The sequence below is a fragment of the Callithrix jacchus genome, chromosome 20 (assembly GCF_049354715.1).
Source record: "Callithrix jacchus isolate 240 chromosome 20, calJac240_pri, whole genome shotgun sequence".
NCBI lineage: Eukaryota > Metazoa > Chordata > Mammalia > Primates > Cebidae > Callithrix > Callithrix jacchus.
In genome coordinates this window covers 8,636,864-8,662,433 of record NC_133521.1, presented here as the reverse complement: position 1 = coordinate 8,662,433, position 25,570 = coordinate 8,636,864, and the positions used below count along the sequence as shown (strand labels likewise).

At 47.9% G+C, this 25,570-nt stretch overlaps 1 protein-coding gene and 1 long non-coding RNA gene across 6 annotated transcripts in view; one reads left to right on the top strand and one right to left on the bottom strand.

The window, feature by feature from the left end:
• Positions 1 to 2,255: 2,255 nt before the first annotated feature.
• NOD2 (nucleotide binding oligomerization domain containing 2) overlaps positions 2,256 to 25,570 on the bottom strand; it is a 40,422-nt gene continuing 17,107 nt past the window's right edge. For 2 of the 5 annotated variants that reach the window (XM_078357680.1, XM_035281728.3), the window contains 9 exons: positions 23,484 to 25,299; positions 19,551 to 19,634; positions 19,245 to 19,328; positions 16,227 to 16,310; positions 12,227 to 12,310; positions 11,558 to 11,641; positions 9,374 to 9,457; positions 5,418 to 5,501; positions 2,256 to 3,571 (listed from right to left, as the gene is read on the bottom strand). In XM_078357680.1, coding sequence (XP_078213806.1) covers positions 3,499 to 3,571; positions 5,418 to 5,501; positions 9,374 to 9,457; positions 11,558 to 11,641; positions 12,227 to 12,310; positions 16,227 to 16,310; positions 19,245 to 19,328; positions 19,551 to 19,634; positions 23,484 to 25,299 — 2,477 coding nt within the window. In that variant the 3' untranslated portion in view covers positions 2,256 to 3,498. Of the gene's footprint in view, positions 3,572 to 5,417; positions 5,502 to 7,940; positions 8,134 to 9,373; positions 9,458 to 11,557; positions 11,642 to 12,226; positions 12,311 to 16,226; positions 16,311 to 19,244; positions 19,329 to 19,550; positions 19,635 to 23,483; positions 25,300 to 25,570 lie in introns of all 5 variants that reach the window. The other 3 variants (XM_078357681.1, XM_035281726.3, XR_013530149.1) reach the window with 2 other exon arrangements.
• On the top strand, positions 8,018 to 9,596 carry LOC118149686 (uncharacterized). The gene is made up of 3 exons (XR_013530150.1): positions 8,018 to 8,152; positions 8,791 to 8,935; positions 9,406 to 9,596. It is a non-coding gene; the product is annotated as an uncharacterized LOC118149686 (long non-coding RNA).

Sequence of the window (25,570 nt, the reverse complement as noted above, 5' to 3'; positions counted from 1 at the left end):
AAGATTAGGATCCACATATCTTCGGGAGCCACTATTGAGCCTACCATGCATATAAGGCTCCTTCCCCCACCAGTATCTTTGTACCTCTTGTTCCCTATGACTAGAACGCTCACTTCTTCCCTCTCACCCTTTGCTTGGCCATCTCTTTCTCATACTTGGGGACACAGCTTATCTGGCATCTCCTCAGACAACCTATCTTGGACCAATCCAACAGTCCGAAGACTTTTTTCTTTTCAATACAGAGTCTTGCTCTTGCCCAGGCTGGAGGGCAGTTGTGTGATCTTGGCTCGCTGCAACCTCTGCCTAGCAGGTTCAAGTGGTTCTCCTGCTTCAGCCTCCTGAGTAGTTGGGATTATAGGTACCCACTACCATGCATGGCTAATTTTTGTATTTTCAGTAGAGACAGAAGTTTCACCATGTTGACCAGCCTGGTCCTGAACTCCCAGTCTCAAGTGATCCACCCACCTCAGCCTTCCAAAATGCTGGGATTACAGGTATGAGCCACAGTGCCTAGCTGAAGACTTTTTAATGTCTTTTTCAACTGACTTGTTTTCTGCCTGCCTCTCCCTCTACCCTCACCTAGGCATCTTGAGGACCATATCTGTTTTGTTCATCCACTGGTCGTCCTAATACAACTGGTTAATAAATCATTGCTAAATTTATTTATTTATTTATTTATGACAGTCATGCTCTGTTGCCCAGGCTGGAGTGCAGTGGCATGATCTCAGCTCACTGCAACCTCCTCCTCCAAGATTCAAGTGATTCTCCTGCCTCAACTTCCCAAGTAGCTGGGATTACAGGTGTGCACTGCCACACCCAGCTAACTTTTTTTTTCTTGAGATGGAGTCTCGCACTGTCGCTCAGGCTGGAGTGCAATGGTGCAATCTCAGCTCACCGCAACCTCCACCTTTCAGGTTCAAGCAAGGCTCCTGCCTCAGCCTCTCAAGCAACTGGGATTACAGGTGCCCACCACTACGCCCAGCTAATTTTTCGTATTTTTAGTAGAGATGCAGTTTCACTATGTTGGCCAGGCTGGTCTGGAATTCCTGACCTCGTGATCCACCCGCCTCAGCCTCCCAAAGTGCTGGGATTGCAAGCGTGAGCCACCTCACCCAGCCTTTTTGTTGTTGTTAGTAGAGACAGGGTTTCGACATGTTGGCCAGGCTGGTCTTGAACTCCTGACCTCAAGTGATCCCCTTGCCTCAGCCTCCCAAAGTACTGGAATTACAGGTGTGAGCCACCATGCCTGGCCTCATTACTGAATGAATTTAAAGATGACAAATTAACAACCCAATATGACGCTATGCAAATGGACTGCTGTGTGTAACTCCTGAGCAAAAAGAGACCCATCACCAACTTCCTCCTGATCTGCTATATCAAAAACAATGGCCTGGGCAGAACAGGGCACCGAGCACAAAGAAAACCCATAGACATGCTCCCACACAGGGCCCAGGGAGATGCCGCACCATCGAGTGAGCCAGACACACACAAAACCTTTGAAGGAAGTAGGATTTCACCTTGGTGGGTAGCCACCGGAGCCCTTGCTCATTCAGCGCATCTAAGTAAGAATTATATTAACACAAGGCCTGCATGGGAGGCTGCCTGCTGTGGAGAGCTGTATGTAAATCTACGCCATCTTTCTCCTGTTAAAGGCTCCTGGAGCCACTTTGAGGGACTCGAGGAAGGCCAAGGGGCTTTTTCACACGTGCTGCAGCCTCCTGGGTCAGGAGGCGTCTTCATAGCTGCAAACTTCACAGTAGGTTACACTTTTCCAAACCGAAGCTAAAAATGTTTTGATTGCCTGGCTATTTTCTAAGAATTGCCTTAGTCTTAAGGAATACATAATCAGGTTGAAAACATCATTTCCCCCCTTTGAATCGAAACTTGTGCTTTAAAATTTGACAAGTTTTAGGAATATTTTTATTTATTTATTTTTGAAATGGAGTTTTGCTCTTATTGCCCACGCTGGAGGGCAATGGTGCAATCTTGGCTCACTGCAACCTCCACCTCCCAGGTTCAAACAGTTCTCCTGCCTCAGCCTCCCAAGTAGCTGGGATTCCAGGCATGCACCACCACACCCGACTAATTTTGTATTTTTAGTAGAGACGGGATTTCTCCATGTTGGTCAGGCTGATCTCGAACTCCTGACTTCAGGTGATTGGCCCGCCTCAGTCTCCCAAAGTGCTGGGATTATAGGTGTGAGCCACCACGCCTGGCCGGAATATTTTCAGATGTTTGGTCACAAGGAAGATGGCTATGTTGACTCAATAGTTTATTCCCCTCTGATTATTTACAGCATAAAGTTCATGGTCATGTTGTCTATAAAAGTATAAACTTGGGACAATAAAACAGTGATTTATAAATATTAACCCATTTTCACACATCATAATGTTTAAAATAATAACATTTGCACACAAAGGCTTCAACATGCATCATTTTGAATAATCCAGGAAGTCATTTGCTTAGAAGAAAGGGCCTAATTTTGCTCCTGGAAGCTTTCAATCCATAACTGTACATCCTAAAGCATTCTGGCACAAATGAAATGGAACTGCCTCTTGTGGGTCTATTTCAGAAGTCTGTTGTCAGAGTTCAGTTCACAGGCATCAACCAGAAGCCTAGTGGGGCCGTTTGAAATTCTGGCCCAGATTAATATTTTAAAGCTGCATTTGGAGCTTTTGAAAGTGGAGCTGTTTCCAAAGGCTTAACTGAGGAGTAATTGATTTCACTGGAAATAAAAGGCCACGTGTGATCCCAGCTGGAGTGTGGTCATATTGTTCTTTCAAACCTAGAATGTCTTGGGGGAACAAATGGCTGGCCTGTGTCCCCTTCCAAAAATGTCTTAAGCACCAGAAAGGAGGGCAGGCTTAGGTGTAGCCCTTCCCACCCTGGGTGCCAGGGTTGCGGTTGCTATAAGCGAAACATCAAAGCTGAGGTCACTAATATTCTGAATCTCAACCTCAGAGGACGGAGTGTGTGCAGGAGTCCAGGAGGAGGGGAGGAACCAAAGGTGGAGAACGGCCTGCGTGGATGAGTCAAGACATGGGAAAGTTGCTTCCTGAATTATGTGTTCTGTGTACTCCTCTTCATCAGACCAGTGGGAAGAGGTCTTTTGTGAGAGTCCAGGTCTCTCCGACAACAGGTACTCTGTTAACAGGCACATCCATGGGCCTCACTGACCCTCATGGGAACCTGGGAGGATCAGCAGGGACCAGCCCAATACCAAGTGGGAGGGGCTGCCCCTCTTGTACATCCTGGGATTGAATCTTGGGAAGAAGTCAATGGCAAAAGTAGGCTTGAGAAAAGTCTGTCCTGGAAGGCACTGATGCTCCTTCCTCTGCCAAAATAAAGGTGACCTACGGTGTTCCCCGAAAACAAGTTCAGCCTTCAGCAGGACGGGGCTCATTTTGAAGAGGCTGCCATCAGATGTCACTCAGCTTCTGAGGCCCAAGTTCACAGCTTGCTAACAAACACAATGTGGTGAACATCTGCCCAGAGACTTCAAAGCAAGAGTCTGGTGTCCCTGCAGCTGAGCTTGTCAACCTCCTCTAGAGAGAAAGTGTTCCCTCGGAGCCTAAAGGAAATCAAGTGAAGAGAGGTTGGAGTGAGGACAAAATTAGAGCAGGGCTTTCAAAAAGAAGCCTCTACTTTCTAAACCCACGTCTGGGATGGGCTGACCCTTTGGCCCAGCTGCAGTGTCTCTTGCAGGGAAGCCGGGGCTGTTTTTACCTTCGGTCAACCAGGGCAGCTCATGAATCATTCTGAACAAGGCTCCATGACTCTGCAGAGAGAGAGTCCACCACACTGCCCCCAGCCAGCCACAGACTCCCCAAGGCCGGTGATTCTTTTTAAGGCAACCAGAGAATCTGTCAAGAATGCAATGAGCAAACCCTGGTGCCCTCCCAAGTTCCATCAACAGGCAGCAAATAACATCAGAACCCTTAAAATATCAACCTGATATTGGCTGGTGCCCAGGACACAGAATGTGATGTTTCTTAGGACTGTGCAATGCTTTCAAAAACAAAGAAACAGAAAACCTATGCTCTGCCCAGAACCTAATGACCTCATAGGCTACAGATATGTCACAATCACGCAGAAGGAAAAATCTCTCCGTCACAGCAGAGATATTTGAAGTCACTTTAAAAATGTTTATTTTTTTAAGAGCTGGGATCTAATTCTGTCACCTGTGCAGTGCTGCAGTCATGGCTCACTACAGCCTTGAACTCCTGGCTTCAAGGGATCCTTCCATCCAAGCCTCCTGAGTAGTTAGGAACTATACCGCACCCAGCTGAGTTTTTTTATTTTTTAAGAGATGAGGTCTGGTATTGAACATCTGGCCTCAAATGATCCTCCTGCCTCAGCCTCCCAAAGTGCTGGGATTACAGGCATGAGCTGCTGTGCCTGGCAAGACTTTTTTTTTTTTTTTTTTGCTTCATTTGATAATCTGCATTTGCTGCAGCCTCGATAAGCTTTTTGAGAGGGGACAAGGCCTGCATATTTAAAGCAGGGGTCACAAGCTTACAGGAATGAATTGCCGAAGGGTCCTGGTCTAAGACAATAGGCTTGGTGGATCTGCAGTCAGCCAGAGCAGGTTTGCCCATCTGAGAAGACTCAGCCCTTTTTGTAATCTGGTTAACCACTGGCATCATGAATGGGCATCCAGAGTTCCAAGCTCTTTTGAGAAACCCTGAGATATAGATTTTTAATAGAAAAATTCCTGGCTTTTAAATATTAATCTCTAGCCCAGTGTCTGGAACACACATAGTAACATTCACTTATAGCACATTAGGCCAGGGAAAACCTTTACTTATTGTCTGAGAAATAGATCCCTGGAAACAAGAAGGACAAATCTTTAAAGCTGTGGCTCAGCAGAGAGAGTCCACAACACTGGACACAGCTGCCCAGACTCCCCAAGGCTGGTCATTCTTTTTAAGGCAACAACAGAATTTACCAAGAATGTGATTCTTGCCTTTTTCAAATACATGAAGGACTATGGCTTTAAATGTAGAGAATTGGATACACTGTGCAATCCGTTCCTACGCTTTGTAAGCTCCATTCAGAACCACAGAAAGTCTGATACAATATCCTTGATCTGTGAAGGCAGATGCAGTTCCCAGGAGGGCAGGAGCTGCCTTTTCATTCTTCAGCCACATCTCCATTCCTACACTATCTCGTAGAACAGAGAAGTTGCTGAATACATAGTCAAGATTTTAAAGTGAAACAATTGCTCCCTACTTAAAGAAGTAAAGGCTGCTTTCTTAGACAGAGAACCAGATCCCTCACATGCAGAATCATTCTCACTGAATGTCAGAATCAGAAGGGATCCTTGAAACTCTGCCATTCCTCTCTCCCATCACCCCATTTTACAGATAGGAAAACTGAGGCTTGGAGAGCTACAATAGGCCTGCCCAGGGCCTTACCAGACTTCCAAGATGGTGTCATTCCTTTCAAGGGCCTGCAGGAGGGCTTCTGCCCCTAGGTAGGTGATGCAGTTTTTGGACAACCTGGAGAAGAAGACAGAATGGTGAGCTTCAAGGATTCTTGGTTTTCCTCTTGAAACTGTCCAGTTAAACAGACTTTAGGAGTTAGCCAGCCTACTGAAGCCCACCTGTCCGCTAGACATACCCCACTCATGTCTGAGATTCCCAATGAGCTCAACAACAAAGGCTCAGTCACTTCAGTGAAATGTACCCATCTCTCTTCCATTCACCAGATGAGTTTATCAACTTAAGTAGTCACTCCCTTAGGATAGTGGTTAAGTATCTGCATTTTAGTGCTAGACTTCCTGGGTTTAAATCTCATCTACACCACTTCCATTTTGCTCTCAAGTATATTAGTCCCAATGTCCTCATTGGTAAAATGGGCCTAAAAGAGTACCCATGTCACTGAGCATAAGAATTGAAATTGTGATGGCCATAAGCAGGCTCCTGTTCATATCTGTCATCCTTTTGGCACAAGTCCCTGGCCACTAAGTCAGCCACCAGTGCCCCCATCATCTCCCCACACTCTGCTTGCTGGGAAGAACCTCCACTCTCTGCATACCTAAAACACTTACACAGAACTTGGTATGGTTTGGTTGTGTCCCCAGCCAAATCTCATCTTGAATTCCCACCAGGTGGAAGGTAATTGAATCCCATGCTGTCCTGATTATAGTAAATAAGTTCCATGAGATCTGATGGTTTTAATAAGGGGAGTTTCCCTGCACAAGCTCTTTTCTCTTGTCTGCCGCCATGTGAGATGTGCCTTTCAAATTCTGCCATGACTGTGAGGCCTTTCCAGCCACATGGAACTGTAATCCCAATAAACCTCTTCTTTCATAAAGTGCCCAGTCTTGGGTATGTCTTTATCATCAGCATGAAAACAGACTAATCCTGTACTTAATTGATAGAAAATAACCAATGAACAGTAGTATTTACATTTTCAGGGGAGTTTTTGAGGGCGCCGAGACAGAGATCAGAGAACATATGAGGTAGCTGGCAACAGGGAGGGGAGATAGGATAGGGCCAGGGACAGCAACAAAGGAGTCATGTGTTTCCCATGTTGCTCTTTTGCCTACCAATAATGTCCATTCCAGGTCTTCTTCCTTTCCCACAATCTTAGTAATGTCTTACAAGCTGACCATAAGGCGACACTAATCATAATAGCCAGTCGTTGTTGAGCTTCTATTAGGTTGGTGCAAACATTACTGCAGTTTTTGCATTGTTGAAATTTGTTGTTTGATATTGGAATACATTCTTAAATAAATGTGGTTATGTTATACATCATTTTAATGCATACTTCTCGTTTTATTTTTTTCTAATGAGCTTATTTTATATTTAGTTTAGTATGGAACTGATGTTAGACAAAAAGCAAATTCAAGCAATTTTCTTACTCAAGTTCAACTTGGGTCATAAAGCATCAGAGGGAACTCACAACATCAACAACCCATGTGGCCCAGGAACTGCTAATGAACATACAGTGCAGTGGTGGCTCAAGAAGCTTTGCGAAGGAGAGGAGAGCCTTGAAGATAAGGAGCATACTGGCCAGACATCCGAAGTAGACAATGGCCAGTTGAGAGCAATCATCAAAGCTGACCTTCTTATAACTCAACATTGATCTTCTTACTCGAGATCTTACAACTCAACGTGATCTTCTTACTCGAGAACTCAACGTCGACCATTTCATGGTCATTCAGCATTTGAAGCAAATTGGAAAAGTGAAAAAGCTTGATAAGTGGGCGCCTCATGAGCTGAGTGAAAATCAATAAAATCGTCGTTTTGAAGTCTTGTCTTCTCTCATTCTATGCAGCAATAACGAACCATTTCTTGCTCTGATTGTGACGTGTGATGAAAAGTGCATTTCATAGAACTGGCATTGATCAGCTCAGTGGTTAGACCAAGAAGAAGCTCCAAAGCACTTCCAAAAGCCAAACCTGTGCCAACAAAAAGGTCCTGGGCACTGTTTGGTGGTCTGCTTTCTGAATCCCAGCGAAACCATGAAATCTGAGAAGTATGCTCAGCAAGTCAATGAGATACACAAAAACCTGAAGACCTGCAGCCAGCATTGGTCAACAAAAAGGGCCCAGTTCTTCTCCACAACAACACTTGACCACACATCGCACAATTGGACTATGAAGTTTTGCCTCATCCACCTTATTCACCTGACCTCTCACCAAATGACTATAACTTCCTCAAGCATCTCAACAACTTTTGCAGGGAAAATGCTCCCACAATCAGCAGGATGCAGAAAATACTTTCCAAGAGTACATTGAATCCTGAAGCATGAATTTTTATGCTACAGGAATAAACAAACTTATTTTTTATTTGAGAAAAATGTGTTGGTTATAATGGTTCCTATTTTCATTAATAAAGAAGTATTTTAGTTATAATGATTTAAACTCGTTATAATGATTTAAAATTCATAGTTGAAACCCACAATTACTTTTGCTCCAACCTACAACTTACTTTTGTTACCTACATTCTCTCAGTGAATGCTCATGGCCTATAATGAGGGTCCAGCCATTATCTCCATTTACACTTGAGGCAACTGAGGCACTCATCCAAGGAGAACCAGCTGGTAATGGTGGAGCTGGGGCAAGACCCAGGCTGCCTGCTTCCAGAGCCTGGACTCTTAACCAACTGTCAGCAGAAACTAAGTCTGAAAAAGAAAGATGCAGGTATCTCTCTTTGTAAAAAAAAGATATATCAGAAGTTCAATTTTTGTGGGGGATGATATAGTTCAGGATGCAGAATAATAAGGCTGATGACAGGGTGGCATGGGACAACCCCAACCTCATTGCCTGTCATCCACCAGAGTCAAGTGGGGTAAGGCTGTGACAAGGGGGGGAAGACAAACTGCCACATCCATACCGGGTTGATAATGGGCCTGGTGTTCCGAAAGGCCCACCCTCAGTGCAAAGCTGGCATCTGGCACAGACACATAAGGGCTTCACCCCAACTTCTCAGCCCACTTCCACCCAAATCATTAGCAGAAGTGTTTTCTCCAAATATTTGGAAACTTCCTAGCTTGTGAAAGCAACACAAACAAGCATCACCAGAGTGGATGGCAGCCTGGCAGCAAAACTGGCACTCAGAAAGGCAGCTGTCTGTCTGTCTCTAAAGGCAAGTGTTTTCCTAGGGCCACAGTTGCCAAGGCAGATGCCACTTTTTTCCAGAAAAAGGGGTCATCTGATGGGGTTCCTGAGGTCTCCTTGAAATAAGAATTTTGGCATCAGCCTCAGAGAGCACCCCGACAAGCCCGTGATGGTCACTAGTGGGTTCATGCTCACCTCCGCTGTCCATCTCTCTGGCACAGGTCCCAAGCCACTGAGTCAGACACTGGAGAAGGCTACAGTGGTCCCCACCATATCACCTCCCCAGCCACTGCTTGTGGAGAAGACCTGCCACTCTCTGCCTGAGGCCGTTCTCCTGACCCCGAAAACATGTTCTTCTGGGTGACGGTGAGCTAGAAGTGCTGGAGAATCAGTGCCCCATGAGCACACATCAACACAGGAAGGATAGGTGGCTGGTAGATAAATATCAGGGCTTTCTTACCCCTTGGTTGGGTAGGTGACCAGGCGTGTTCTGCACTGGCTCCAGGAGTGCCCCAGAGTACTGAGCTCCAATTTCCCTCAGTGATAACTGGCTTGATAACTACCCTTTCCTGGTTACCTTCGTTTTCCCATCTCACTTCACCACTCTCCTATCAGCATTTGCTCGGCCCACCTCCCAGATAACAACTGGCACTGGAATCCTTGTCCACCAAGACCAAGGAAAGCTGTTCTACTAGGTCCCCTCATGTGAGTTACCCCAGCTGGGAGCTGCCCAGATCTGATTCAGAAATGCCCCTTCCAAAGGCCAGCAATTATTGTCCTGGCTCCTGCTTATAGGTTCCTTACTTCAGGATTTTCAAACTTGAATTTCTTTTCAGTCCTTCTGCGAGAGAACATACACCTTCATCCTGGAGATGGTTCTCCTCCAGGCTGTGAGAACAAGAAAGAAAATCCAGCTGATACGACAATGTTGATTATGGAAGATGATGTCTATAGATGAACTCACAGGCCCCCCATACAGGAAATCCAACATCTGACACCCCAAACTTATAAATAAAGAAATAACAGATAAAGTGCAGTGTGGGGATTCTCAATTCCAGGGACATATTTGCAAGAGAATTCACACCAAGGGCTCCACTATGTAATAAGTTCCCTCATCCCCCAGCTCCCCAATATCCATCTTTTCTTTCTTCTTCATTAATGGAGTCTCATTTCATTTGAAGAGCTATACACTTGGTGAAAATACTACATTTCCCACTCTCCATTGCAGCCAGGGTTGGTCAAACAACGTACACGTGGGTTGGTCAAGTGACATACACGTGGTTGATACATAAGGGGAAGTTGACAGGTGGGACTTCCAGGAATGCTTTTTAAAGGAGAGAAACCCAGATGGCTTTCCCAGGTATACAGACTGAAACCTGGAATACAGAAGTAGTGCTGCAGCTGGAGCAGCCATCCTGTGATCATGAGGCAGCCAACCATGAGAATAAAGTCACAGGCTAAGGATGATGGAGCAGAAAGAGAATGAGACAGAGCTGAGACCTCTTCTGGCCTCTTGTAGCTACTGTACAAGCCCTACACTGCCTACCTCCAGCTGCCTATACAGGAAAAAATAAACCCTTTCCATGTTTAAACCTCTGTAGACAGAGGTATTGTGTCACCGGCAGCTTCACATAGAGCTAAACTAAATTTGGCCTGAGACCAACTCCATACTTTGAGTTTCTATGTGGCAAACTGCAACCTAACAATGTATTCTTATAACAAACAGCTAACTGTCAGCCAATCACAGCAGCCAGACTTCAGTCCGTCACAGCCTGCCAGCTGATCAGACTATGTCCATATAAGGCAAATGCCTTATCACACCATGTCCAAATATGGCAAATGCCCAGCTGCAACCAATCAAGCTGTTTCTGTACATCACTTCCTTTTCCTGTCCATAGATACTGCTTGCCCCCACCTTGCTGAGTGGAGATCGCCCAGTTCTGAATGCTGTCGAATTTATAAACTGCTATATGCTCAAACCAGCTCTGCTAAATTTTATTTGCCTAAGGTTTTTCTTTTAGAGGTAATCATAACTGATGTTCGCAATAAGGTTTTCCTCTACTAAGAAATTCCAAGTAGCAAAATCCAATCAGGATAGAATCAATCACACTTTAGTAAAGCTACTAAGCCCTGCCACAGCTGAGGTCCATCTACAAAATCTGCTTATGGCGATGCCCATATGCTGCAGTGCCTTTCTGCTTCCAGGGAAAATCAAACATTCAGCATTTTATCTCCCCGATATAATCTGAAACTGCCCAGAACATGTCAGAAGACTATACTAGTGGTATCTAAAGGATGGGAAATGTAGAATCTGCTTCAGGTCAATAGTAAAAGCACAATTCATGGTTCCTCTTTCAACTATCAAAACTCCATTCCCCCTTCCAAAGTGACCCCTGACTCTAATACCCAGTGCTCTTAGGAACTCAAATGCACTTTAAAATAACAAAACTTTATTATTAGTGGTAGTCACAGTACTAGTAGTTGTAGCAGCGGCAGCTGTAATAGCAGTAGTAATCCTGCCACTTTTCTAATTTCACATTTAAGGAGCATGTGAAAATATGCCAGGCACTATGTTAAGGTCTTCACAGGCACTACCTTATCTAATTCTTGCAAAAATCTTTTATAGTTGGAAGTATTCTTACCCTCGTTTTACAGACATGAAACTTGAGATTCTGAAATTGTTATTTAACTTGCCTAAGATCACAGCCTGCTTGATTCCAGAGTCTGTGCTCTTAACACTTATGTCATGTGGAGGCAGACATCAAATCAGCAAACCAACATAGGTTATTAAATTAAAAAATTAGCATGTACATACCAGGCTCTATAAGCTTCGTATCACTCAGTACATATAAAGACAAACATAATCAATCAATGAATCAATCAGTCATCCATCTTTGTCTACCCACACAACTGTTCCTGTGGATAAGGCCAGGGGATCAACAAAGATTGTGCTCCATCTCCCCAGAACAGAGAATCCCCCAAACTCACCAGAGTTCTTCTAGCATGACGTTCTTTGCCAGCATCAGTGCTAAGCCTTGAGCACCCACACTGCCAATGTTGTTCCCCACCAGGCTGGAGGTAATCATGGAACAAAAACATGTCAGAACAGGGAAGAACCTCAAAGATAAGCTAACCTATGAAGGGAAAAATTCATGGCACCCTATTGGTCTGCTCCACTTCAGACATCACTAATTGGTTGCTGTGCTCTTTTCTGTTGTTATCCTCTTAAGACATCACTAATTGATTGCAGTGCCTTTTTTTTTTTTTTTTTTTTTACCTTTTTTAGACATCACTAATGGATTACAGTGCTCTTTAAGCCTGGGTGCAGCTTTAGAATTCCTCTTATTGTGGTTCACTGTGCAGCTACTACCAATGATTGGAATTGGTCCTTAAGATAAAATGTACCTGATCCACCCCAAAATCTTCAAGTTACAGATAATGAATCAAAACCCTGAGAAGACAGGGACATTTCCAAAGTCACCCAGAAAGACTCAGACTCCAGTGTTCTGTCTTGAAATCCAACGGTCTTTTTTATTTAGTCCATTGCCTAACATTTTAGGGTAGAAATAAAGTTCAAAGACCTTCAAAATTGGCCCCAGCTCCTCCCTCTTCATCTGAGTTCCCCATGAAAACTGCAGAATAGATTCTGAAGCTTACCTGAGCCACCTCAAGCTCTGGTGATCACTCAAGGCTTCAGCCAGGGCCTGGGCCCCCTCATCACCCACTCTGTTGCCCCAGAACCTGAAAAGGCCAAAAGAATCAACACACGGTGTCAGTGAGTGCCTGATATGTGTTTTAGACATGAACTAACAGTCCTCCTCTCTCTGCAGTTCCAGCCAGAGGGGCAGGACCACTCAATCCCAGAGTGGCCTCACTGGGGCTCCTGGTCTCAGCAAAGTGGACCTGCCTCCATCTTTTGTATAGGATGGCCAAACTTCACCAAGAGTTTTCAGTGGTTTTACATTACAGACTTAGAGAATAGTAGCTGCCTACCCAGCCCAAACCCTTAAGGGCAGGAACTGACAAGAATAATTTACAGTTGTGACACTTTTTCTGACACTTAGTTCAGATCTACTTCCCAGTAACTGCCACTCGCAAGTCCTTAGCACCCCTCCAGTACCTGCCCAGAACAAGTCTAATGTTTCTTCTGCAAGCCAGCTCTCTATCTCCTGCTTCTTCCTAACACCCCCAATTCCTTCATGTCAAACTCCCTCAGCTTCTGGGCCATCCTCCTCTGATTCACTGCAGTTCAAAAACATCCCTTTCCAAAAGGTAGAGCCCAACTCACACCTTCTGACTCATTGACTAGGTATGTGCACAAGTTAGCAAAGGACAGCTGAACTAGGAAGTCCACTGCACTTTCTTTTCTTTCTTTTTTTTTTGGATGGAGTCTCACTTTGTTGCCCAGGCTGCAGTGCAGTGGCATGATCTCGGCTCACTGCAACCTCTGCCTCCCAGGTTCAAGCGATTCTCCTGCCTCAGCCTCCCAAGTAGCCTGCCACCACCCCTGGCCAATTCTTGTATTTTTAGTAGACATGGGGTTTCACTCCATTGGCCAGGCTGGTGGTCTCAAACTCCTGACCTTGTGATCTGCCCACCTCAGCCTCCCAAAGGTCTGGGATTACAGGCATGAGTCACCATGCCTGACCTGCACTTTCATCCATCAGGTACTTATTTATTGAGCCCTGGCTATGTGCCAGCACTGCTCTGTGTCCCAGGGATATGCCACTGTAATAGCAAAAAACCTGAGAACAATAGTCTTCAAAAGCTAACCAGTTAAATAGATTATATAACACTGTGCATTCTTTAAAAAATGCAGTCAGGCTGAGAGAGGTGGCTCACATGTATAATCCTAGCACTTTAGGCACTCAAGGAGAGAAGATCACTTGAGCCCAGGAGTTTGAGACCAGCCTGGGCAACACAGTGAGACCCCATCTCTACAAAACACAAACATATTGGCCAGGCATGGTGGTGTGTGCCTGTAGTCCCAGCTACTCAGGAGACTGAGATAGGAGGACAGCTTGAGCTCAGGAGTTCAGGGCTACAATGAGCTGTGATTGCAACCACTGTACTCCAGCCTGGGTGACAGAGCGAGACCCTGTCTGTAAATATTAATAAAATAAATAGGTAAGTAAGTAAGGAGTCATAAAGACCTAAAAAATTTCCTATAATATACTGTGAAGTGAAAAAAAAAAAGGCAAGCAAGTTACAGAACACTTTGTATCATATACAGTGTTTGGAGGTTTTAGCACAGTGCCTGGCCCAGACAGGTAGCCTAATAAATATGTGTTGAAAGAGGTGGATACCCCCGATGTGGCAGATGTGACTTGAAGTAAAAGAGAGCTCAGTGGGGCTGCGGCCTCCTTTATTCTAGACTCTGTTGCTACTAATGCAGTGTGAAAAAGATGCTGATTTCTAGAGCCACCTAGTCCCATTCATGGTTCAAACTGAGCTTGGGGGCCGGGCACCATGGCTCATGCCTGTAAACCCAGCACTTTGGGAGGCCAAGGCTGGCGGATCACCTGAGGTTGGAATTTCAAGACCAACCCGGCCAACATGGCGAAACCCTGCCTCTACTAAAAAATACAAAAATTAGTTGGACATGGTGGTGGGTGCCCGTAATCTTAGCTACTTGGGAAGCTGAGGCAGGAGAATCGCTTGAACCAGGGAGGTGGAGGGCGCAGTGAGCCAAGATGGCGCCATTGCACTCCAGCCTGGGTGACAGAGTGAGACTCGGTCCCAGGACATAGGAGTAGGCAAGGACTTCATGAACAAAACACCAAGAGCATTGGCAACAAAAGCCAAAATAGACAAATGGGACCTAATGAAACTCCACAGCTTCTGCACGGCAAAAGAAACAGTCACTAGAGTGGATCGGCAACCAACAGAATGGGAAAAAATTTTCGCAGTCTACCCATCTGACAAAGGGCTGATATCCAGAATTTACAAACAACTCAAGCAGATTTACAGGAAAAAAACAAACAAGCCCATTCAAAAGTGGGCAAAGGATATGAACAGATACTTTACGAAAGAAGACATATATGAGGCCAACAATCATACGAAAAAATGCTCATCGTCACTGGTCATCAGAGAGATGCAAATCAAAACCACATTGAGATACCATCTCACGCCAGTTAGAATGGCGATCATTAAAAAATCTGGAGACAACAGATGCTGGAGAGGATGTGGACAAAAAGGAACACTTTTACACTGTTGGTGGGAGTGTAAATTAGTTCAACCATTGTGGAAGACAGTGTGGCGATTCCTCAAGGCCTTAGAAATAGAAATTCCATTTGACCCAGCAATCCCATTACTGGGTATATATCCAAAAGACTATAAATCGTTCTACTATAAGGACACATGTACACGAATGTTCATTGCAGCACTGTTTACAATAGCAAAGACCTGGAATCAACCCAAATGCCCATCGATAATAGACTGGATTGGAAAAATGTGGCACATATACACCATGGAATATTATGCAGCAATCAGAAATGATGAGTTCGTGTCGTTTGTAGGGACATGGATGAATCTGGAAAACATCATCCTCAGCAAACTGACACAAGAACAGAAAATGAAACACCGCATATTCTCACTCATAGGTGGGTGATGAAAAATGAGAACACATGGACACAGAAAGGGGAGTACTAAACACTGGGGTCTATTGGGGGGAAAAGGGGAGGGCCAGTGGGAGGGGGAGGTGGGGAGGGATAGCCTGGGGAGAAATGCCAAATGTGGGTGAAGGGGAGAAGAAAAGCAAAGCACACTGCCATGTGTGTACCTACGCAACTGTCTTGCATGCTCTGCTCATGTACCCCAAAACCTATAATCAAATAAAAAATTAAAAAAAAAACAAACAAACAAAAAAAAACACAACTGAGCTTGGCAGCAACTTGCCTCCCTGTGAAATGGGCTGGAACACCTAAGCCCTAACTAAGGTTATTCTCTCTTCCTACAGTCCCATGTTCTTAAACCCTCAGTTCTTGTCAAATGGACCCCAGTTAACTGTAGGGCGTGACAGGATAGGAGAGCGGCTGCTGGCAACAGCATGGGTGCAAGCCTGGGTGCCTAGCAAAGAGAGGAAGCCTGCCCTGGGGCTGCTGTCTGGGATGCTCCCCTCCCTGGCAGGCCCTAGCATGGTCCTACAGGGAGCAAGAGCTCTGAGAGACCTAGCACAGCCCCTCCCATCCTATAGGGTGCCTTCCTATTCTTCCCCATTTCCTTCGCTTTCTTAGGTCAGGGGTCCTCACTTGTGGCTGCACATCCCCTGGGAAGCTCTTTAAAACTCCTGATACCTAGGCCCTGCACCTAGATATTTGCATTCATCAGTCTGGGGTGGGGGGAGGGCGCCTGGCAATAGTGTTTAGAAGCTCCCAAGTGGTTTTAATATGCAGCCAATGTACAGCCCTAGCACCTCCTGAGGACCAGAGGACTTCCTGTCACCAGCTCATGGGCACTGCCCTCCCCCAACCCAACATCCCAAACTTCCTGTTTGTCACACATACAGCAAATGTCAAGGAGGCAGTCAAGAGCTGCCCACTCTCTCCCTGGCTCATCCTCCCCACTGGAGCTGTACTGCCCCCAGGCCTCCTGGCTGAAGAGTTTCACCTGCCCGTAAATCCTCAAAAGTCCGAAGCCCTGCCTGAATCCAACCTACCCCAGGAACTGCAAGGAGGTGTTGCTTCGCAGCCCCTCAGCCAGCACTTGGGCTCCCGCGGCGGTGATGTGGTTATTCCCCAGCCTGGAAGGGAAGACAGAGGAGGCTGGGGGAACACAGCGGCAACCAGAAGAGGAGGGCTGGCCGTCTGTGTCCTCACAGGAAGAAAGCTTTGAAGACATGCCCGAGAGGCAGCAGCCATAGCGGGTGCCCTTGCTGCTCAGTCCAGTTTACTCAGCGGCTCCCACGACTGAGTTTTCCCCTGGCAAAGGGAAAGGGTTAGTGGCACACCGTTTTGCACAGCAACATGACAGCTCCGGGCAGGAGCCACAGCAGGGAGTTGTCCTGGGAGGTGGTTTCCCCAGGACAGCGAGGGTGACTCAGCATCACACCTTTCCCTGTGGTCTCAGCCATCCTTGATCCAGACCCCACTGTGCCCTCTGCAGCCTTCCCAGATCTGCTGTTGCTTCACGTAGGTTTTACCTGTTGCACAAGAGCCTTGGGCAGGTCCAGGTGGCTGGGGGAGAGGAGTGGAGCCCGCTGAGCCTTCCAGGAGGGAAGGAGGGAGGGAAGGCCAAGGCCGAGGGGTCAGGGAAGATTGCAGCAAGGAAGGCTCCTGCTTCAAGCAAATCCAGACACCTCAATATGCTTCAGAGAAGCCCCAGAGCTCACCTGCATCCCCAGGCTTCCTGGGGTAACAATAGGCTTTCATCCTTTCAAGGAACTTCAAGCCACTCAGCTCACAACAATCCTATAGGGCAGATATTATTGCACCCTTGGAAATGGGTGTGGCAGGTAGGAGAACTCGCCTTTCAGGTCTCCAGCCTCAGCTCCCTGGAGGTAGGCAAGGGCCTCAGCTGCTGTGCTCCAAAATCAAACGTCCTGGTGTGGCACCAAGGCTGCTTGCCAGCCCCTGCCTGAGACAACAGGCTCCCTCGCCGGGTGAACATCACTCAAGAACTCCTCCTCAGCCTTGCCCAAATGTCTTAGGATTGCCCTGAAGTCCAAGGTGCCCCATCTTAACCTTCCTTCCTTCCCTCTCTCCTTCACTCAGGGACACACCCCCCAGCCTCCCCCAGCTCCCTTCCCCACTTCCCCTCATAGGAATTTTCCTTGATAAATGTGTGGCACATCGGATCCCTGCTTGGAGAACTGGACTCACAGAAGGAGAAACAAGCTGAGTGCTTGTGTGATTTACCCAGCATCTTGCAGCCACTCGCATACTATATAAAGCCCCTGCCAGACGGTGCAGCCCTTCATGTGTATTAACTCACTTGCTCATCACTACAGCCGGTGAGGTAGCCATGGTTATTACCCCCATTCTACAGAAAAGGAAACAGAGGCCCACAGACATTGGGCTAACCTGAGGTCACACAGCTAACTAGGGTTGAAACCTCGGGCAGTCTGACTCCAGAGCTCATGCTCTCAATTACAATGATATATGGTAGTCCCCCGCCCCCTGCTTATCCGCAGCTTCATCTTCTATGGTTTCAGTTATCTGAAATCAACTGCACTCCAAAAATATTATATGGAAAATTCTTGAGATAAACAATTTATACATTTTAAATTGCATGCTATTCTGATGATGCAACATCCGGCTCCATTCCGCTCAGGACGTGAATCAGCCCCCTGTCCAGCGTATCCACGCTCTATATGCTCCCACTAATCATCAACATTATCTGCTCCTGATGGCCAACCACCGACCTCATCGGGGCTCGAAGATTCAGGATCTCCGGGAGCAGATGATTCTCCTCCTGACGTGTGGTCAGGTCAACAGCAGCCCAGTGCTAGGTCACAGTGCTGCGCCATCCACCTCACTTCCTTCCATCACACAAGCACTTTACCTCCCCACATCTTCCCAAGGAGAAGGGTGAGCAGAGTACGAGAAGATATTTTGAGAGAGACGGAGAGAGACCGCATTCACATAGTTTTTATTATAGTCTATTGCTATAATTGTTCTATTATGAGTTGCTATTACTTTCTTACTGTGCCTAATTTGTAAATGACACTATCGCAGGTGTGTAGGTATAGGGAAAAGCATGGTGTGTGTAGGGCTTGGTCCTCTCCTTGGTTTCAGGCATCTAGGGTCTCAGAATGTCTCTTCTGCACATAACAGAGGACTACTGTGTTGGCCACAAACAGCCTCCATCTGTGAAACTGGCACCCTTCTCAGGGATGGGTCAGCCACATCTGGCCACAGCCTATTCCAGGCTTGCGAATCTGAGGGAGCACGTGGTAGTGGCAGGACAGAGTCCTTTGTACAAACATACAGATTGGCACCTGTGGTCCTGATCTCAGTAGCCCTCACCGAGACTGAGCTATGTGGCCAGCCATTTTAAGATGGCAGCTGCCATCCACAAATCCAGCCCAAGAGGTAAAAGAATAGAGGGAAGCAATTTTTAACTTGTCTTCTTTTACTGCCTCGCAAATCACAGGAGGCAAGAATATCCGGGAAAGAGAGAGAGAGAGAGCCAGCCCAACCCAGAGGCCAGCTAGAGAGGCAATTTAACAGTGCCAGGTAGGAGAGAGAGACTCCAGTTGAAACTGGGAGACACTGAAGCAGCAGAAATGCAGACCCAGATGAGACTGCAAACCTTGCATGCTCTGAATGGTGAAAGGACCTTCTGGGAGTATTGCAGCCACTGGCTGCCACAGCTGGGGTGGCAAGTAACTGCGTATGCCTCCACCAGTGAGACAAGCTCAACATACATCGTGAAACTCAGTCACCCCAGAGAGCTGTGACACTCTTAGACACAGAAAAGGAAAGAGGACTAGAAAAACATTTTTGCCCTATGGGTTAAAGGTCAAAAGACAGGAAGCCCTCAGCAGGGCTAGTCCAGAGTTTACAGGGGAGATGATGGCAGTACACAGAACCCCTGCTCAAAATGACACACTGCCCCTACATTCAATCAGAAGGTCAGCAGCCAGTGTGGGCAGCACCAGGCCAAGACCAGACCAGACTGACTCAGCTGTTGGGCAAAAAATAGTTTCCAGGGAATAAGGAAAACTTGGGCTCACCTCAATGCCAAGAAGTTCTGCTTGCACGCAAGGAGCTTCGCCATGGAGTGTGCACAGCCGTCGGTCAATTTGTTATTGAACAGACTGTTCAGTTTCCAGAAGAGAGGAGACACAGAAGCAAAGCACACTGCACAGGGAGCACCCAATCCCAGGGTTGCCCTTCCCCTCTGGGCAGGAATCAACTGCACCCCCCCATCATGCAAACAGCCCCTGCCCCAGCCCATCACTCACAGCTACCCAGGCTGCATGACCGGGGGTGAGACCAGGGGACTGAGGGCCCAATGTCCACAGCCCAGGCTGACTTACGCTAACTTCTGCAATGGCTCGCAGTGAAGAGCATGTTCAATGAGCTTGCAGACGCCTCGGTCTGAGATATTGTTATCACGCAAACTAAAAGAGACAAGATAAATACATTTGAAAACGGAGCTGGAAAGACAAGAAAAAAATCTACAAATCTACAAAAAAGACTTTCATTCATCCCTGAAGTGCCAGCATCTGTGCTTCCAGGAAACCCTGCAAAGATGGAGCACCCCAGAAAAGTGGAGACCCCAAGGTCCCTGGCGGGGGAGGTGACGTGGTGTGGTGCTCTATGACAGAGACGGTCCAGGACGTAGGGCCCAGATCTGCCACTAAAGCACCCGGAATCCTAAGGAAATCACAGAGCTAATTTGAAGCAATGTTTCCATCTCTGCAAAAGGAACATGATAATCACAGCCTCACAAAGGGGACGATGGTGGAAAGGAGCTGATATATGGGAAAGGTACAGCCTGAACTAGACAGGCTACCCCTGGAGAAATTTACCATCACCTAGGCCAGCAGACAGTAGACCAGCTGGATGAGACCGGCCACAAATTTTGGAAACAGGCAGGCAGGCTGTGGCTAGTGCCCAGTCCTTAACCCCAGTGATAACACTCCCACCCGCCAGTCCCTGCCCAGCAAGCCTGGCCTGCCACTCCTCTTGGGGCACCATTCCCAAAACTCACCTGATCACAAGTTCATCTGAAAGCTTCCCTAAAATACAGATTCTCAGGCCTGTATCCTGGAGCTGGTGATCCAGTATGTGTCGGGTGGGGCCCAGGGATCTGTATATTTTAACAACTGTGCACATGATTCTTTATCTTCAGGCAAACCTGGGAGGCCCTGACTGAATATTAACAGCTCAGGCTCTGGAGCGCCTCAGCTGGATATTGTGAATCTGATCAGCCACTTACTAGTTATCTGTTGGTGTCCTCATCTATGATAACAGTATTATCAGCCTCACCAGGCTGTGTATATAAAGCCTTGTGAGCACCTGGTGCATGGTAAAAACCACCTAGAATCGTGATCGCTAGCCCTGGTCCCTATCCTTAGCACTGCCCGATAATAACACTATTTCATCCTCACGACAAGCCAGTGAAGCAGGTACCATTATTTTGTGCATTCGTGAGAAAGGAACTGAGGCACAGACAAGTGAAGTGACTTTGCCAAGGATACACATAAAGGCTTTGAGCCCAGGCAGCTTGGCTCCAAACCCCACTCCTAACCCTGACATGGTGCAGCTTCTCCCTTAGGGCCTCTTACGGCCACTTCTCTAGAGCAGTGATTTTTTAGACTGCAGGCTGTGGGACATGCAAACCATTTTGAGGTCCTGAGCAGCATTTCTAAAATACAGATTGAACAGAACAGAAGAGAGCACAGTGCATCAGAGTTCACAGAGCAAAGCCATTTCATGAAGCTTTGGTTTCACGTTTACACGGTGGTGGGTGTGCTCGTTCACTCTCTGTCTGTCTGTCTCTCTCTCAATCATTGTGGGTCACAGCCAAAAACTTTGAAACCCAACACTCTGGAGTCAGGAAGAGCCAGAGTGTAAAGAAACCTATGCAGGGGCACTGTGTATATGGGGTTTCCTAGAGGCTGAGGATCTCGGTTGGCATGGAAACACTTCAAGTGGGAGAGAAACAGGTTGGCACTGTGGGAGAGCCCTCCTCCTTCCTCCCTTCCTCCCTTCCTCTCTCTCTCTCTCTCTCTCTCTCACACACACACACACACACACACACACACACACACACTGCACTCACAGCAACCTCATGGTTGCTTCCCCTACCCTACGGCCTTGGCAATTTTAGTGTGTGTAGGGTGAAGAGCAGAACTTGCTCAAGGACAGTAATTGCTAATGGAAAACCAAGCTGGTTGCTGCTGACCAGTAGTTCTCCCAGGGTGAGACCACTTATATCAGAATCACCTGGGTTGTTTGTTAAAAATATAGATGCCCTGGGCCCCACCCCAAATCTACTGAATGGGAATCACTAGGGGCAGGCCCAGGAATCTGCATTTCCACAAGTGCCTTTACACACCACAGTCTGAGCACCATGAGCTAGAACCAGGCCATCCTCACCTTTCTCTGAAAATAGAGACAGACCCACAGGTTTCCCAGAGCCCTTCTGCACATCCTGGGAAGGGACATCCCTAACCAAGAATGGAAGATCCATTCCAGAATTCCAGGGATGCACTGGCCTATGAGGATCACACAGGCCAGGAGTGCCTGGTGTCTTGGGGTAAAAACTATGAGTCTACTACCCAGGAAAATGCACAATCTTATTTCTATCAGGAAAATTGCTCCAACAGATAGGTTTCCAAATTCCCACTCAAGTGTCATGATCCTCCCTCCTAGGGAAATAGAGTTTGGTGCTGGCTGTCTTCCACTTGCCTGGCCACATCCACTCTCTCGCTTCTCCACCCGTCTCTGGCTCATGGGAGGCTGATGTCTGAGGACTACTCCAGCAAGCAGCCCGCTTGGCCTCCCTAATGGGTCCAGCCAGTGGAAGACGCTGGCCAGAAGCAAGGATCGGGGAAGGGAGTTAGGGGCCAGCTGTATTCTTCCATGTTGCAGAATCTCAGGCAGCCCTCTCCTTACCTTCCCCCCAGGTAATTAGTCTCCCTCCCGCTGCCCCTTCAGGTCTACCCTCCCCCAGCTGTTACTAATCCCGGGCCCCTGCACCAACCCTCTTGCTCTTCCTAACGCCTGCCCATAGCTTGTAAACAATCTCTTTATTAAACTCTCCCCAAATCACCCATTTGAAGTGTGTCATCTGTTTCCTCCATGATGGGTATAATCGTATTTATATTCACTTCATAGAATACATATATATATTTGCTATATATGTTATGTATTATGTTGTTATTATGCCATAACCTTATGACCATCATCCCTATGTCAGGGTTAACAAAAGTCACTGCACAGTTTCTAGTGGATATCCATGTGTTTGGTCCATAGAGAAAAATAAATCTCATTGCTTTGCCTCAGAGAAGATGTATACCATCCTAATACTCTCAAGAAGAGGTTAGTCCCTTGCTGAGGGTCAATTAAGGTCATCCAGGGGTAGCCTAAAGCCTCAGGACGCTGGGAATAGATCTTAATTTCAATCTAGAATTTCTGCTTTCTTGTAGGTTCTACATAGAAGCAAGGCCTCCCCTTTCAAGGCTGGAAGGATGTCGGGGAATCTGTGGGATGCTGATCCCCAGGCCTAAGATGTAGAAAGAGACCGCTGAGTTCAGGAGCACAGATTCTGCAAAGGGCAAAACCTCACATCTTTGGCTGGGGCTCTAAGCAATACAGGTAGTGCTGAAATCCTGCTTGGACACTGTGCTACCTACAGAGTCCAAGAGTGGCTGAAACCCTGCAGCCCCTTTCCATCTCTTGGGTCCTGAAATTCCCACCTGGCTGGAATTTTAAAGTCTCTGATGGGGCACAAATCACCTCTGATTTGGTGTCGTTCCTGATACCGACACATATTACACAAAACTTTCTGCATGTGACCTCAAGGTTTTCAGGGAGCCCCTGAAGTGTATCCACAGACTGGTGGAGGGACAGGAAACCTGTAATCAGAAAGATGTGATTTGTGAAACCCAGCTCTGCCATTTCCTGTGTGACTCTGGACTAGTTGCTTCACTTCTCTGAGCTTCAAGTCAAGGATAATGGAGATAATAACATTCCTGCCTACAGCCCAAGGAGGTGGTAGAGGTTAGGGGAGGTCATTCTGGAAAGCACCAGACCCAGCACCCAGGCCAGTCAGAAAAGTATGGCTGTCATTGTCACACATGGAAATTAAGACCCAGAAGGGAAGAGATCTGGGAAGGGTTGCAAAGAAGGGTGAAAGAGGTGAAGCCAGGCCCGGATTTCTGGATCCCAGTTCGGGGCTCCCATGATTAACCTTGATGGTGCTCCCCCATGCCCGAACAACAGTGCCCAGCAACACTCACTACAGAGCCTTGCAGACACCAAGGCAAGGCAGCAGCTGCTCCACGCCAATGTCACCCACAGAGTTGTAGTCCAGCTGCAGGGCCACGGGCCGCTGGAGGTGCCGCAGCACGAAGGCCAGAGCAGCACACTCAGTGGGGCCCACGCTGCAAAATGTCAACTTGAGGTGCCCGACATTCAGGCCACGTACAGCCTTCCGTGCCAGCCGCTCATCCTGCATCTCATATAGGCTCCGGAGGAGCCAGATGAACCTGGGCATGGCGTGCATGCTCTTGGCCTCACCTGGCGCGGCTGGCGGGATGGAGTGGAAGTGCTTGCGGAGGCTGCGGGCCAGACACCAGCGGGCACAGGCCTGGCGCTGGAGCAGGGCCTTCTTGGATGCCTGGCACTCGGCCAGCAGGCCCCAGTGCTCCCAGGACAACAGCCCCGCCAGGAAGGCTGCCGTGATCTGAAGGTTGTGCGGCTCAGTCTTCTGCAGCAAAGCTGCCACGCTGCCATCCTTCCCCCGCGAGCCCTGGATGCACAACATGGGCAGGAGCCTGGCCATTGGTGAGTTGCCTGGCCTGCCACAATTGAAGAGGTGTCTGAGCAAGGCTGGCGGCACATCAGCACTGAGTGCCAGGTAGAACGCAGCAAAGAAGCACTGGAAAGTGATGTGCAGGAATTCCAGAGGCGCTGTACTCTCTGGCATGACACCTTTGGCACGCACCAGGAAGCCGAGAGAAATGTCATCAGGACTGACCTGTGCTGCCTGGAGCTGCTGGGCTGAGAACACATAGCAGCACATGCCCAGGCCCCAGAGAGCAAGTCTGCCGAGGCGCAGAAGTGTGGGGAGGCAGCCCAGAAGGAGACTGGGTCCCAGAATGTGGCAGGCTGAGTCTGGGGGGATGGCATGCAGCAGAAAATGCTGCAGGATCAGCAGGTACATATCTGTAGTGGTCTTCGGGGACCCCCCTTCCTGCAGCAACAGTTCCTGGTGGCATTTGGACACCATCCATGAGAACACGGGAAGGTGGCACAAACCATGCAGGGCTGAGGTCGCTTGGAGCAGGCGGATGAGGCGGTCCGCCACTCCAGGCTCACGATGGCGCTTCCTCAAGTACAGCTCAATGCCCTCTTCGGAGAAGCCCTTGAGGATGAATTCGGTGCGGATGTACTTCCTGAGGAACGCCGACACAGCAGCAGGACGGCTGGTCACCACCTTGCGGGCATTCTTCAGCAGGTTGCCCTGCAGAAGGTTAAAGAGCAGGGTCTGGACAGAGGTGGGGTCCGTCGGGGAGCAGTGACGCTCGCGATCCGAGAACCTGAACTTGAACTCGTCAAAGCCATCAAAGGTTAGCAGGACACGGTCAGGGTGGTCAAGGAGAAACTGAAAGATGTCCTGTTGATCAACGTCGGGCCAACAGCAGTGCTCAAAGAGTAGCATCTGCACAGAGAGTGGTTTGACCACGCACTGCAGCTGCCGGCAGCTGAATGGGAAGACAAAGAGAAATTCCTGGAAGTCTCGCCCAGCAGCCCACAGCAAGTGCAGCCGCTGCAGGAGCGTGCTCTTGCCGCTGCCCGCCTCGCCCACTACCAGCACAGTGTCTGCATCGTCACTGAGGTGGCTAGGGGTGCTGAAGAGCTCCTCCAGCCCCAGAGTGGCCGGGCTCTTCTGCGGGAGTCCAGCCACGCCCACATCCGCCCAGACCTCCAGGACATTCTCTGTGTATATGTCCTCCAGGCAGAGCGTCTCTGCCCCGTCATAGGTACTGAGGAAGCGGGACTGAGCAGACACTGTGGTCCTCAGCTTGGCCATGTACTTCTTGCATGTGGCAGCTGGAAGGCAGAAGAAAAGGCAGATGAAGGTGGCAGCATGGTGAACATAGGACCTAACCAGACAGTAGGCTGCTGCAGGGGAAGGAGACATAACTGAAGGGATAGGCGAGCCAGCAGGCGCCCATCCTGGCTCCTCCATTCACAAGCTGTGGACTTTAAGGACAGTCAAGGAAACTTCCTACCCTCAGTTTCCACCTCTGAAGGGTGGAGGAAATGTTGGTCACAACCTTACAGAGTTTTTACACAGATCAACTAAGATAACATATGTCAA